General features: G+C 40.9%; 2 protein-coding genes across 7 annotated transcripts in view; one reads left to right on the top strand and one right to left on the bottom strand.

Moving 5' to 3' along the window:
* LOC146492668 (protein FAM131B-like) overlaps positions 1–1203 on the top strand; it is a 102972-nt gene extending 101769 nt beyond the window's left edge. For all 6 annotated transcript variants that reach the window (XM_085148366.1, XM_085148363.1, XM_085148362.1 and 3 more), the window contains one exon: positions 53–1203. In XM_085148366.1, coding sequence (XP_085004492.1) covers positions 53–283 — 231 coding nt within the window. In that variant the 3' untranslated portion in view covers positions 284–1203. The remainder of the gene's footprint in view (positions 1–52) is intronic.
* Positions 1200–13895, bottom strand: part of LOC146492673 (chloride channel protein 1-like) — an 86425-nt gene continuing 73729 nt past the window's right edge. The window contains exon 24 of the mRNA XM_085148352.1: positions 1200–13743. Coding sequence (XP_085004478.1) covers positions 13255–13743 — 489 coding nt within the window. The 3' untranslated portion in view covers positions 1200–13254. The remainder of the gene's footprint in view (positions 13744–13895) is intronic.

A 13895-nucleotide genomic window follows, 5' to 3' on the forward strand; every position in this document is an offset into this window, starting at 1 on the left:
CCTGCGATACAGAACAAACGTCCTTAAAAATCTCTACTTCCTGCCTTCACAGGTAGAAGAGGTAACATTAACTTTGGAGCCAGAGCCGTGCTCTTTGACGCCCTCCCCGCTGAGGGAAGATGCCTCTTCGACCAGAGGTTCAAGCCCAGGACTACCAGCACAGACCAGCGAACCCGTCGCAGAGAGGATACCCTTTGACGTCACGCCCTGCGTCGTCCAGTCATTGGAAGAGAAAGATGAAGAGGCAGACGAGGGCTCCATTGTTGTTGTTGCAACCAACTGAGTCATTTGGACGAAACTCTGTCAAAAACTGGAAATTAATACTTCAATAATCAGTCAAGCTATTATCCCAACCCCTCCCTCTCCCAAATATTTACCAACTTTGAGGCCGAGGAAATGCGACTTTTTTTTTCCGATGGGAATGTGGGATGTAATGTACACTATGGCCAAGGAGACACCCCTACCGCCAGTCTAGTATGGGGAATCTGGAATATCACATATATGAGACTAATTAACTTTAATTTAAGGCAGAAGAGAGACTTGAATTCAGTGACTGCTGAAACGAGCTGTTTGAGAATAAAGATGTATTCAATAAACAGTTTGGACTGACTGGAACAAAGAACCAGGACTGGAAGCCAAACTGGCAACACAGGGACGGGGAAATTAGAAGAAGGTGGGATAAGATGAAGAAAAGTTAAGGGCCTATTTATAAATTCAGCGCAATACAACAAACATGGGCACAATCAGGGTTTGCAAATAATTCAGAGTGGTTGTTTCAAGATGCTTTCTGCATCAGAAGTAGACTTTTGTATGCAAAAATAAGGTATTTCAAGGCCAGAAATACCTGGTCAGAGAGCAGTTTGATTGGCTAATTAATGTTTAGGTTTGAGTGACGGCTGAGATGTCTTGATGAGGTAAAGACGGCGTGATCTAGAACTCATGGCAACCTGAGGCATGCACTTGGAGTTATTTGCAAACACTTGCTCTGGACACAACCAAAAGAACGTGCATGCTTTTTAACAGTGAACTAGCCCTAACAGTATAACACAGTAATACAAAGTAATAATATATCAAATTGCTTTTTATAATAAAAGGGAAAAAAATCAAATAAAGCGATATGTATTTGTATGAATGTAACACTGTATGTATGTTTGTATGAATGTAGCTTTGTTTGTGTGTAAAATATATATTCTGGGAAACAAATTCTGTCTGTGCCAAAAAGTTTTTTCTCCTGTGATGCCTTCATTAAGATGATGTGTTACCTCTTTGCCTTAATGAGCAACTTTCTAAACAGGGGAGAGCCGTCGAGGTTTATGCAGGACACGAAGGCAGACATGATGGAAAAGTGAGCCATTTATCGGCTGCTTACCCAACGCGCGAAAGACAATTAACCACAAAATGAGACGTGAAGAGGATCAAACACGAAAACATCCAACTCAAACGAGGAGCTGACGCTTAACACAGATGAAGAATTCAAAACTAACGCTAGAGCAGCAAACATCTCATCAGGAATAAAAACCGTAGCCACAACAACAGACTTCAAATTTAAAAAAGGTAAAAAATGAAGCTCAACACCAGTGTTGGTCAAGTTACTTGAAAAAAAAGTAATCAGTAACTAATTACTGATTACTTCCCCCAAAAAGTAATCCCGTTACTTTACTGATTACTTATTTTCAAAAGTAATTAATTACTTAGTTACTTTTTAAAAACACGATTTACAACCTGAATAGGTGATAAAGTGATAGATCTTTCAGCCCAATTCTACTTTTTCTACATAATCCATCATACAAAATGTAATCAAATGGAAAAGTCTCTTTTTAAAACTTGTTTTATTAGTTTTAATCTTTTAACTTTATGCATCAAGCAAAAATTAAATTATCTGCAACATTCTCTGACTGGAAGAAATTAGTTTAATATTTAAACCTATTTTCTGCACATTCCAGCACATAAAATAAAATATTTTTGTGTGTTTACACTCAGTCTTTCAAATAGATGCAAGTAAAACACAGCAGAAAAGAAATAAAGTCAAAGACTAGCGGTCCTGTTGCTCTATTTTCACCTGTAAAGCAGGAGTGAGGTAGGCGGAGGGTTACCCTGGTGCAGGTGTGCCGCGGTCAGTGGAAGAATCCGCGAGTTTCTCTGTGAGTTTCCCATTACGTCGTAGCTACTCGGTGCTTGCTCGGAAGTTTCGGGGTTTTTTTCGGTGTAAAAAGAAGTTTTCTTCCCACGCACAACGGACACTAATGTTTTTGTCACTTTTTATGGAATCAAACTCAAAGTAAGGTCAGTACTTCCACGCTTTAAACGCTGCACGCTCATACTCTCTCCCGCACTCGATATATGATCCATTGTTGATCTGCACACAGCTGTTGCCACGAACGTCGCACTCGCTTACGTCACTGTCATGAGACATACTCGCAGCGTTCCTACGGGAAAGTAACGGTAATCTAATTACCGTTTTTGCAATAGGAATCCCTTACTTTACTCGTTACTTGAAAAAAGCAATCGGATTACAGTAACACGTTACAAGTAACGCGTTACTGCCCATCTCTGCTCAACACACTAGAGTAACAATGAACGCATGAACCCAAACTAGAAGAGAACATTACTAAAGTAAAAACAGACTCTATCACAAGGAATCAAACTGTCAAATAAATAATCACTAACTGAAATACGAGCTCTCAGAATCTCCTTTGAGAGTCTGTCGTTTGACTGTGAGCGCTGCACTCTGGAGCTAAACATTGTTGAAACATTTTAATTATGTCTTTCTTTTAGTTTCATTTTTATGGCTTTTATTGTAGTAAAACACCTATAACTGTTCCTTTAACTGCCATTTATTGTATCTACCAGTAATGCAGTTACATTTGATTACCACAACCACAGTTACACAGTATTGCCATCAAAACACGGTGTTTTTGATGATTCAATGGGGACTCCTTTATTTTTGCCATGTGCAGGAATTTATATTTGGCCAGAGTTACAAGGCGGGACAAATAAAAGTGATGTCTCAGTGATCATGAGGGATGTTTGCAGGTGATCCATTAGGACGTGAAAAGCTTTACGCATGTTTCTCTCCAGAAGCAGCAAATGAAGTAATGTGGGAGCAGGAGGGGAAGGTGAATTGATATGTTGTAGTATAAGGGCTGTTTTTGGACTGTGTATAACAGCCGCGCTATAGGATGTGTAGAGGAATAACACAGTGCAGAAATTACCCCATGATCCCGACTAATCCAGGAATTAATAAATTACTCCTTTTGTTCCACGTGCATTAAATACAGACATTTTTTCCCCTGCGTGCCATGTGATGCTGCAGCTATTCAAAGTCAGAGAAAAGAATCTGACTCAGCTACCTGAGGGCAATAAACAAACCTATTTTCACAAAATCCCCATTAAATTCAGTGATGGCTACACAACATATGCCAAGACTCAACACAACAATTCAACTCTGAGTCACATTATTTGCCGTATTTTGCCAGACTTCTCCGTAAGTTGTGTAATAGATCTGATACTAGAGAGGCATACAGAGCAAAATGCATAAATGTGATTTGTGCTGAATAAAGATGCACAAAAGCTTTTGTGCTTTCTGCGAGTTTCTTTATTTGCAGTTCACAAGACACTAAAACTTGAAACTGCTTTGCTCACTTTAAAAATTAACTCGTCTACAGCCGCATGCATTAGGCCATCCCAAAAAACATGTTTCCACTGTCACTCCAACTGAACTCTTAGCAGCACCTATCACACCCACATCTGGCACAAAATAAGGAAATAAGTGCATTTTTGCCATTAAATAACATTCAAAAAAATCAAATATATCTAACTTCATTGAATTCTCACCTCTGAAATATTTGTGCTCTTATAAATACATATGCAATAAGGTCAGCTGCAAAAATCTGCGTCTATGCCTTTTAGTCTCAAACTTGGCACTGCATCCTCTTTATACCTGTAACAAACATGTAATTACAGGTGTTTAACAGCAGCTTTTAAAGAGAGTTTGACATTGATGCAAAGCATTTGATTTTTTGGCCCTACTGGGGAGATATAGCAGCAAGATCGCCAGTACAAAAAAGAATAGGCATCAGGTTGGGTTAGGAATGTGTAAGGTAGTTTAAATAGGTCGTCTTAAAAGAGCTTTTGTATGAGCCCGTTACATATTAAGCAAGTCAGAGAAAGCAAAGGCCTGAATACTTGAATGTCTCGCTGTGTTTCAAGCAGCAGTGTGAGGTTTCGTCACTGACCTGTGGCAGCGTTCTTGTAGCCAGCAGCTCCATAAAAACACTTCAGCTGCTCTGATCACAATCAACAGCCTCCTTCATGTGAGGACTCCATTATCGTTGGGAGGTAGAAGAGTGTCCTTGTATGTTCAAGTCCTTTTATCATTTTAAGCTTTTTGGAGGCGTTCTGAGGGTTTAATTTCACAACAGATGAATCATCAGCTCGTGATACATCTTAAATGTTACTTGAGAAACCTGAACAGCCCATTGTTCATTCAGTTTTCTAGGTTTCAGTGTTTGTACAAATGTACTGTTTCTAAGATTGGGGAAACCTGCAGTCAGCTGAGACTGAAGAAGTCAGTTGGATGAGTGAGGAAACGTTTCTCCCACTGAAAATGTCCAGATGAACAGAATCAATGTTTTGGGATTAACTTACCTGGATGATTGAGCGTGCATCAAGAGAAACATTGGTCAGCACGGTTGCTTCACAGCATGAAGGTCCAGAGTTTGATTCCCCCACAGTCTGTGGGGTCTGCATGTTCCCTTTGGCTTCCTCCCACAGTCCATAGACATTTAGTTAGTAGGGATTAGGTTAAATTATTAATTTATATTGCTTATAGGTGTGAATGTGATGTGAGTGCGAATGGTTGTTGGGGCAGGTCAGCATGATAGTTTCAAAAAAAGAGACAAAATGTATTTTATAAATGATGCTGAAGGATTTATTTCAATCCTTTTCCCCTCTTGCATTGACCTCATCTTTATTTCAAAAACCCCCGAAGAGGAACAACCTCCTCTGCCTCCATGGACCAGCTGCCACTGATAAAATCAATGCAAATCAATGTAATTATGTGTTATTTTTTCACATCGTGTCTTTGAGACAGAGCTACTGAGAGCGATTCAGTCTCACCCTCCTGTGATTAAGACCCTGATGCCCCTAATTGCTCTGATAATCATCTGTCCTCTGTTCGTCCTCGTTGAGATCTCATCCTGTAAATCGTTCTAGCGCCCAAAACGCCCAAATGATTGCACGCTCGAAAGGGTGTCACCTGACTGACAAACGAGGGCCACAAGGTTATTAAAGCTATGAAACCTAATATAGAGTTTTTGTCAGATTTAACTGCGCGAGGTGTCCGTCGTGCTGAATAATTACTCGGTCTTTCAAAATAATTTCAAAACCCAGAAAAAGTTTCTTCTAAAACGAGTCAGGCATCTTCCAAAGAAGACTAATTGAAAGCCTAAAAATTCTTTCAAAGTGACACTTACTCTTTGCAAATAACACGAGATAAAAAGCAATTAAAGTAGAAAAAATAAAATCCTGTCATCTTGTCAGAATAAAGTAAAGTTTAATAATTTAGCTGCAAGCAGCGATGGTGCCGGGCAGAGGTCGCATTCGACTTTCTCGTCTGTCACGGTGACAGACAAGGTCGTAAAAATCCTGTCATGGCGTAATTTTACCTGTCATTTCAACTTTTTAATGATAATAAGACACTTAAAAACAACTCTGTCACAAAAAGTAATTCACAGAAAGGATTTCATTTTATGCAGACATGGAAATAAAACGGCAGTCACTTCACTACACTGGATCCTGTAATTACTCGCACCACAGCCTGTCTGCCAATCTATCGATGCTTTAGATAAGCTACAACTGCTAGCTGGCCACTTTATTAAGTACACCTTGCTAGAACCAAGGTGGCCCCACTTTTGCCTTCAGACCTTTTGTCACAGTCTGAGGGAGGCAGACTGTATGAATTAAAAAAAGGACCCAAAACGCAGACTCCAAGGAACAGGGAACAGAACTTGAATGTTAACAAAAAGCGAGCCGTTTAACCCTTTAAGACCTACCATAGAACCAAGTCCGCCAGAGCTTATATTATATTTTTACCTGCTGTGGAGCCATTTTTGGGAGCATTTCAAGTTGCTATACATCAATACAACCATTACAGCCCAGATTTTAATAATATGTATGAATTAAGTGCATAGTAATTACATAAATTGCAAAAAAGTGCAATAAACTACAAAAAAATTGAAAATCGTTTTTGTTTTTTTAACATATATTTCTAGTTAGAGAAATTTAAGAGGCTTATCCCTCAAAACTGTAAATACAAAAAAGTTGCACAAAATAGTTTCCCACCACAGGAAATTTATTTTGAGTGTCTTCATAGTTTTATTTTTGAAATACACCAATTTTTATATACTGCAGGAAAAACAAAAATAAATATTATAGTGCAAATTTGCAAAAAAGCAGCAGATGCATCAAAATAAACTATTTCCAGCAGTGCAATATGAGTCCTAAGCATCCCAGAAACCACACAGAAAGTCATAAAGTCAAAGATAACTTTTAAAAACACCAGTATAGGCTCATGAGGCCCTGATGGTAAAAAACTACTATTCCGCGAAAATGACGTCACTTCCGGTTTTGGGCAGGTCATGGCGGACATGCAAAAGTTCGCGCTGACGTCTATTTCAACGTAGGAAGTGTTATGAACAGCTGATCGGATCGGCAAAGCGTGTTTCTGGAATATTATGTTTTTGTTGCTGCAAGTGCTTTTTATGCAGTTTTTGCAAAGCTATATGTGGAAGGAAACTGTGACCGAGGACAAGCTGATGGCAGAAGATGTAAGTACAACTCCTCCGGTTTCATATGCAAAAAAAATTATTGCGCTAGCTTACGTGGTTGCAGAGCTACCAGGATTTAAAAATAGTTACGCAAAACAGAGCGTGCAGCTCTGACCGGCTTTAAAGGGTTAATAAGGCTGGTAAAAAAGGTACAAAGAAAGGGCAAACTGAAGTAAGTTAACATCAACCTAAACTGGGAGAACCAAATAAACAACAAGAAAAACCTAGACAGGAAACATGGCATGGAAACCGTGGTGTGAACACAGACGACCTGACAGTGACACGCTGAAAACAGAGGACTTAAATACACAGGAGGTGATTTGGGGAAGTGGGAACACCTGGAGGAACAGCTGACACTAATCTGACATAACGAGACAAAGGAAGCAAAGTTGACTACGCTGACATAGGACACAGACCTTCAAAATAAAACAGGAAACATGAGACACAGACGAGACAATATAACCTTGACGACATAAGACACGCAGCATGAAACACAAAGGCAAAAGGAGACTAAAACACAGGGGTAGAAGACACAAGGGGGATCTAAATAAACAAATGAACTTAGATAATCTAATGAACTTGAAAATAGACTCAAACTTAAAACGCTGGGATGGATCACGACACCTTTCTTAGCAACATGTCGGGTTTGTTGCCTTTACAACAAGCCTGACCTGGATAAATAAACCCAATTCAAACACAGTAAAGCATTCAAATAAAACTTTATTTAACTAAGTTGTTCACAGTTTATAAAGTTGAAGATAATGACTAAAACAGAAATAAATAAATACTACATTAACCACAACCACAAATAAACACCTGCACCGATGTCCCTCCACACCAGGAAACAGACATAAATGTTTTGTCAAATCTGAAGGTTTAAAGACTTTTAAGGCAACACCTGAGAAACTGATACCAGGAGTTCATAAGAAGACGAAGAAGAGAGAGATGAGGGAGAAATGGAGAAACGGTGCATGGATGCAATGGCTGAGGTTCCCACATTTGTTCATGACGGGGAGAAAATCAGGTCATTTAGAGACCATTTATTTTACATGTTTGGTTATGAAGTCCTTCTTGCAATCCCGTTCGAGTTAGATTTGGGTTTTTCTTTTAGCTTTTTAGTCATTTGTCTAAAAATAAACTTTACTAAAGTAATGTATTCATAAAATCGTAGCTTGGATATCCCCTTCTATATACCTGAGGGTCCACATTTCCACTTGCTGTCAAAAATAACCAAAGATCATGTTCAAAAAGTCCACACAAAGCCAAACCATTTGACTATCACGTCACACCTCTCACCCCATCAAACATCCCCACCCTCTCCTCTCTTGACCTCAAGCATCGAGATGTTTCACCAACTGTACAAATAAGACAGATAGTGTTGTGATCGAACTCTTTTCTTCTCTTGCAGCAGCAGCAGAGTGTCTGCAGTCTGAGAGGTGAGCATGACTGTGACACACAGTATGTGGTACTGCGGGAGGACAGTGCTGCGTTATCCCTCCAGCAGACCTGGAGGAAGCCCACCGTCACATACTGCCCGATTCTTCTTTATTTTTTAATCCACTGATGCTGACAGACCGTGGACACGGAGATTGTGATTTTCACCCAACTCCAAACTTCACAGCTTAAAGCCTCTTTTTGCAAAGCGTTTGGTTTTTGTTCCTGCTGTTGTGTTGAAACCACGAAACAGTTGAAGAATCGCATTCGTGACGTGGACCAGATGCTGCTTGTATTAAGCAACCCTGAAGGTTAATCTGAGGAATAATTCTGATAAATGGTAAATGGCCTGTATTTGTATAGCGCTTTACACATCCAGTCATTCACACACTGGTGATGGCAGCTACATTGTAGCCACAGCCACCCTGGGGCGCACTGACAGAGGCGAGGCTGCCGGACACTGGCGCCACCGGGCCCTCTGACCACCACCAGTAGGCAACAGGTGAAGTGTCTCGCCCAAGGACACAACGACCGAGACTGTCCAAGCCGGGGCTCGAACCGGCAACCTTCTGATTACAAGACGAACTCCCAACTCTTGAGCCACGAACGCCCCGCTAAATAGTAAAATAGAGGAAGAGGCCTGTTTTCAGTTGTATGTGATTAACTGAAGCTTATATATGATTATGATAAAAGACCTGAACCATCGACAGAGGCAGCTGCCTAGAAGGCAAAAGCTCAGGAAGACATTAAGGTTAAATAGTCGTTAAATTTCTTGACTTTTATTCTTTGAAAATGTCACATTGGCCTGTATTTGTATAGCGCTTTTCTAGTCCCTAAGGACCCCAAAGCGCTTTACATATCCAGTCATCCACACATTGGTGATGGCAGCTACATTGTAGCCACAGCCGCCCTGGGGCGCACTGACAGAGGCGAGGCTGCCGGACACTGGCGCCACCGGGCCCTCTGACCACCACCAGTAGGCAACGGGTGAAGTGTCTTGCCCAAGGACACAACGACCGAGACTGTCCAAGCCGGGGCTCGAACCGGCAACCTTCCAATTACAAGGCGAACTCCCAACTCTTGAGCCACGATCGCCCTCGCTTCTTATAATAACCATCACAACAGCTTTAAAAAAGAAGCTATTTTTAGCATCTTTAACAGCATTAACTGGGAAACGTTTCTCTGGCAACACGTCTGTAAGTGTCTCCTTCCCTGTCAGAGAACCTTGGCTATCATCACGTTAGAATGAACAGCTTCAGTCGATTTTCCTGATAATCCCATTTAGAATTATTAAAGCGATTAGGGTTACATCTGCAAGGCTTCCTTTTTGAGGAGAAAAGGAGAAAGCGAATCTCGAGGATCTGCACGGCGAGGTTTTGCTGTCGTCAGCCGCCTCCAGCCGCGCCATCTATCAACTTAACTGTGATGAGATGAGCTCCGAGGCTGCATCTGCAAGGTCGCCGCACAATTTGGAGGTCGTTGTGGGGCTTTGGTCAATCTTCCACAGTGGACTGAGCAGCTCCATTAGTTTTCTGCTACCCACACGGTTCGTTGCCAGTTAAAATAAATCAATACCCTCTGCTCTCATCTGATAAAATCCTCCCTTTTTTAAGACTTTAGCGATTGGGTAACACGGGACGACTGTGCGGCAGTTCACCGGGTTCGCCTCTTGTTTGGGAAGCAAAGCTTTTGATTGATTGATTCAGCTGAGCAGAGAGCGTCACAGTCAAAATAACCCACAGAACCCACAGTCTGAATTCAGACAGTAGAAATGGTAGCAGTGTTTTATCTCCATCCATCCATGTTATTAACCGCTTCTCCAGTTTAGGTTAGTGGGAGGGCTGGAGCCTATGGACAGTTACCAGTTCATCACAGGGCCATTCAATCTAGCAGCTGAACAGGTGGGTTATTTGACCTTAACCAGTGATATTACTGGATCTCAGACATAAGTTTAAGAGTGCTAAAACCGTCATTATCAAATATTCAAAAAGAGCACATCACAGTTAGATACCTGACTTTGTGGCAGCATCTACAATTTAACCCATGAAAGTGTGAAACAACAAGAGAAGGAAAATGAGCAGAAAGTAAAACAACGAGCAAACGTTACAAACATACAGAGCTTCAGAGTTTACGCGTGGCAATCAAAGCGCTCAACGAATCCGCCCACAAAAAGAAAACAACAATCGCGACTTTAATTTGGTTGATTTCAGCTTCAGTGTTGCCTCACTTTACATCTCTGGACACACATCTGCTGTTTGCTTGTTTTTAGATGTGGAGCTCCTGTTTTATTACAGCAGAAATTACAATCTTGGTCATTTTGGTCAATGTTATATTCTCGATTATTAACCAGAGTTATTCTTTAAAATAATAAGCATCTTACATTTATTTTTTCACTTGGATTTTGAAAATAATTTAACAGAGATCTGTGCATGAGTGTGAGTGAGCGTGTATTCACATCTTTGTGGGGACCAAAAAGGGCAAGTTTACAATACTTGTGGGAACCAAAATCCAGGTCCCCACAAGAACAACTGGGGGGTGTTTGTGACCGTAAAGCTCGTCTCACAAGGGAAGCAAACCATCCCCACAGGCCTGCTGTAACTGGATGTTACTGCAGGATGCTGGTGCAGACTGGGACAAAGAGAAGCCTCAACCATGCTTTACTGGTAAAGGGAGCATTTGATTTAAACTGAAGAAAAAATAGACCTCTGTATAAAAATTAACTGGTTGTTATCACCAGTGATGATCCTTATATTAAAGTTGGGTCATTGCCGGAGTTGGGAATTTGTAAACTAAAAGACTTATACTCAAATGACACCTTCATGTCATTTCAACAATAGAGATTGAAAATGTGACGTCATTCAAGGGTAAAACCGCAAAGAATTCTGGGAACTCGTGGCAAGAGGTACTAGCGCACGCAGGCTTTCAATTGAAATCAGTTACACAGCGATAAAAAGAAACACAAAAAATGTCAAGAAGCTGTTGTATTATTAACTGCAATAGCCGGTCGCATGACAGCCACGGGAAGCCGACGGGTAAAGAGATCGTTTTTTTTTTTTATCGGATTACGTCGTTGAAGAGAAATTGTTCGAGCCATGTTTCCGAAGTAAAAAGAGGCGACGGATGGCCTGGATTGCAGCCATTCAAAAACCAAATATAACGTCCCAGAACATCCAGCTCACAGGTTAGTCTGCTCCAAGCATTCACACAAAGGTCAGTGTTTTGTAGTAGTTAATACGTCATTTTTTATAACATAATTGGTGATATAGGTTACAAGCAAGTCTGGCGCTGAACAGAAATTGTGGCGCTATGCTCCTTTGTTTATTGTGCATAAATAGTGAATTGTCCTGACACAATATTGCGTTTCGCTTCTGTTATTACCCTGGTACATTGACAAAAACATATACTTTTATTCACAGGATGAAACAGGTTCTTTTGTATTTTTTTTTGTATCACTAATTGCCCAGTACGATTACAGCATACAATATTAATGTCACTGCTACATTACTGTGGTCCGTACCAGAATTTATTTCCACTACTAATTAATTACTGTTGAGCTCAAAGGTCCTGTTAATAAACGGTTAACGAATGTGTATCTATAAAAAGATAGATTTGGATTACCGCATAGCCATTTTTTTTAGATATCTTCAATTACGAAACTATATCCGTACATATCTGCCGCAGTTTGAAAACATGCCGTCTGACTTTTTGGATAGATGCCTTAGTGATAGACGGGGGTTTGAACAGAGAATTTCACTGTTCTATAACTCAATACAGGAGATGAGTATACCTTCAACATTCTCAATTATAGAGGAGCGGGAAAAGGAATTTGGGATCCAACTACCAGAAGATTTTTGGCAGGAGGTCTTACGCAACATAAACACGCCTTTTATTAAGTCCCGTCACTGTTTAATTCAGTACAAAATTATACACAGGTTACACTACTGAAGGGAAAGACTTCACAAAATGTACCCAGACTGCTCCTCTGTGAAAAATGTATGATACATTATGGAAATCTGTTACATTGTTTCGCACTTTGTCCGAGGCTTCGGGGTTTTTGGTGTGACATTGTTACCTACTTGTCTAATATTTTTAAGAGTAAGATTGAGCCAAATCTGATAGTAATTATCTTTGGGATCTCCAAAGAAACACAAAATTTACAACACTCTCAAAAAAGGTTTATGTCATATGCATTGATTATTGCAAAGAAACGAGACTCCTGTATTAAAGACGTGGCTTACAGAACTTACAAATACTCTTCATCTTGAAAAAATAAGATATACCATGAATGATAATGTTAAAGACTTTGAATTAATCTGGCATCCTTTACTTACTTACATTGGGAAAATATAAACTTTCTTTTTTTCTGGCAGTCGGGGGATTGGGGCCCATAGTGGGTGTTTTTTGTTTTGTTTGTTTGTTTGTTTGTTTGTTTGATGTTGTTTATTTGTCTGTTTTCTTAGCTTAGAGAAAAAAGGGGCATAAGTTCTATCAATTTGTAACAACCATGATACTTGCTCCTAATAAAAGATATTTGAAACATAAAGTTGGGTGATTGTGACAGAGAAGGGGATGAGCGCTCTTCACGTGCATTTTGAAATTACAAACGTGCATGTGCAGTCGTACCACAGCTTCCAGGGGGCTTTCCGGACGGAGCACAGGCCAACTGGAGGTTCAGAAGTGCACAGTGACCTGATCTTGCAGGAAAGATCGGCCATATTTAAGTCAGTGTTTGTTTTTTTCTTTTGTGGGCGGAGACTATGAACTTTCTAATCACACCTGATACAAAGGAACTAGATGAATATTACAGATTAAGGTGTTTTTTGCACCGAACAGGTGATGGTCTGTGAAACGAGTGTGTGGAAGCTGTACCAGTAACATACAAAGAGGTAAATGGAAGTACAAAGACCGGAGAAATGTATTAAGAACAGAAGAAAAAAACTCAAACTATTATAAAAGTTTTCCATTATAAAAAAAAGCATCACTCTTGTGTAAGCTAAACCATAGGCTCATCATCGCTGTCTTCCTCTTCCTCAAAGAGTCTCTGTAGGGTGGAGAGGCGGATGGAGGAGAGAGGAGGAGAGGGAGGAGGAGTGGAGGAAGAAGGGACTGGGGGAGGAGTAGAAGAAGGAGGGAGGGTGAGGTTGCTGTTGCAGCTGCAGCTCCTGCTGGTCGCCGAGCTGCTGCTGCTGCTCCCCGAAGTGCTGCTGCCGCTCTCCTCCACCTCCCTCGGCACTCCCTCGATCAACACCTCTGTTTCGTTCTCGTGGCTGGGATGGAGATGGTGGTGGTGTTGAGAGGGGGAGGGGGGAGAGAGGGGAGGAGCCTGAGCAACAATTTCAGGTGAGGGCGGAGAGGAAGGGGCGTTGGGAGATGAAGGTGGAGGTTTAGAGACCGAGTTGTGGTTGCTGATGTCACGAAAACTGGCCAGAGGAGGGCGGAGCCGGACACCAGAGCGCGTGGAGCCCTCGATGGCCTTTTGGAGCTGGAGGAGGAAGAAGAAGAGGAAGAGAAAGAAGAAGAAGAGAAAAAGGAAGAGAAAGAGGAAGAAGGAGAAGAAGAGGAGGAGAAATAAGAGAAATAAGAAAAGTTAGACGAAGAAGAGGAAGAGGAAAAAGAGAAAGAAGAAGAAGAGAA

Source organism: Neolamprologus multifasciatus, chromosome 22, assembly GCF_963576455.1.
Source record: "Neolamprologus multifasciatus chromosome 22, fNeoMul1.2, whole genome shotgun sequence".
NCBI classification, from domain to species: Eukaryota; Metazoa; Chordata; class Actinopteri; order Cichliformes; family Cichlidae; genus Neolamprologus; species Neolamprologus multifasciatus.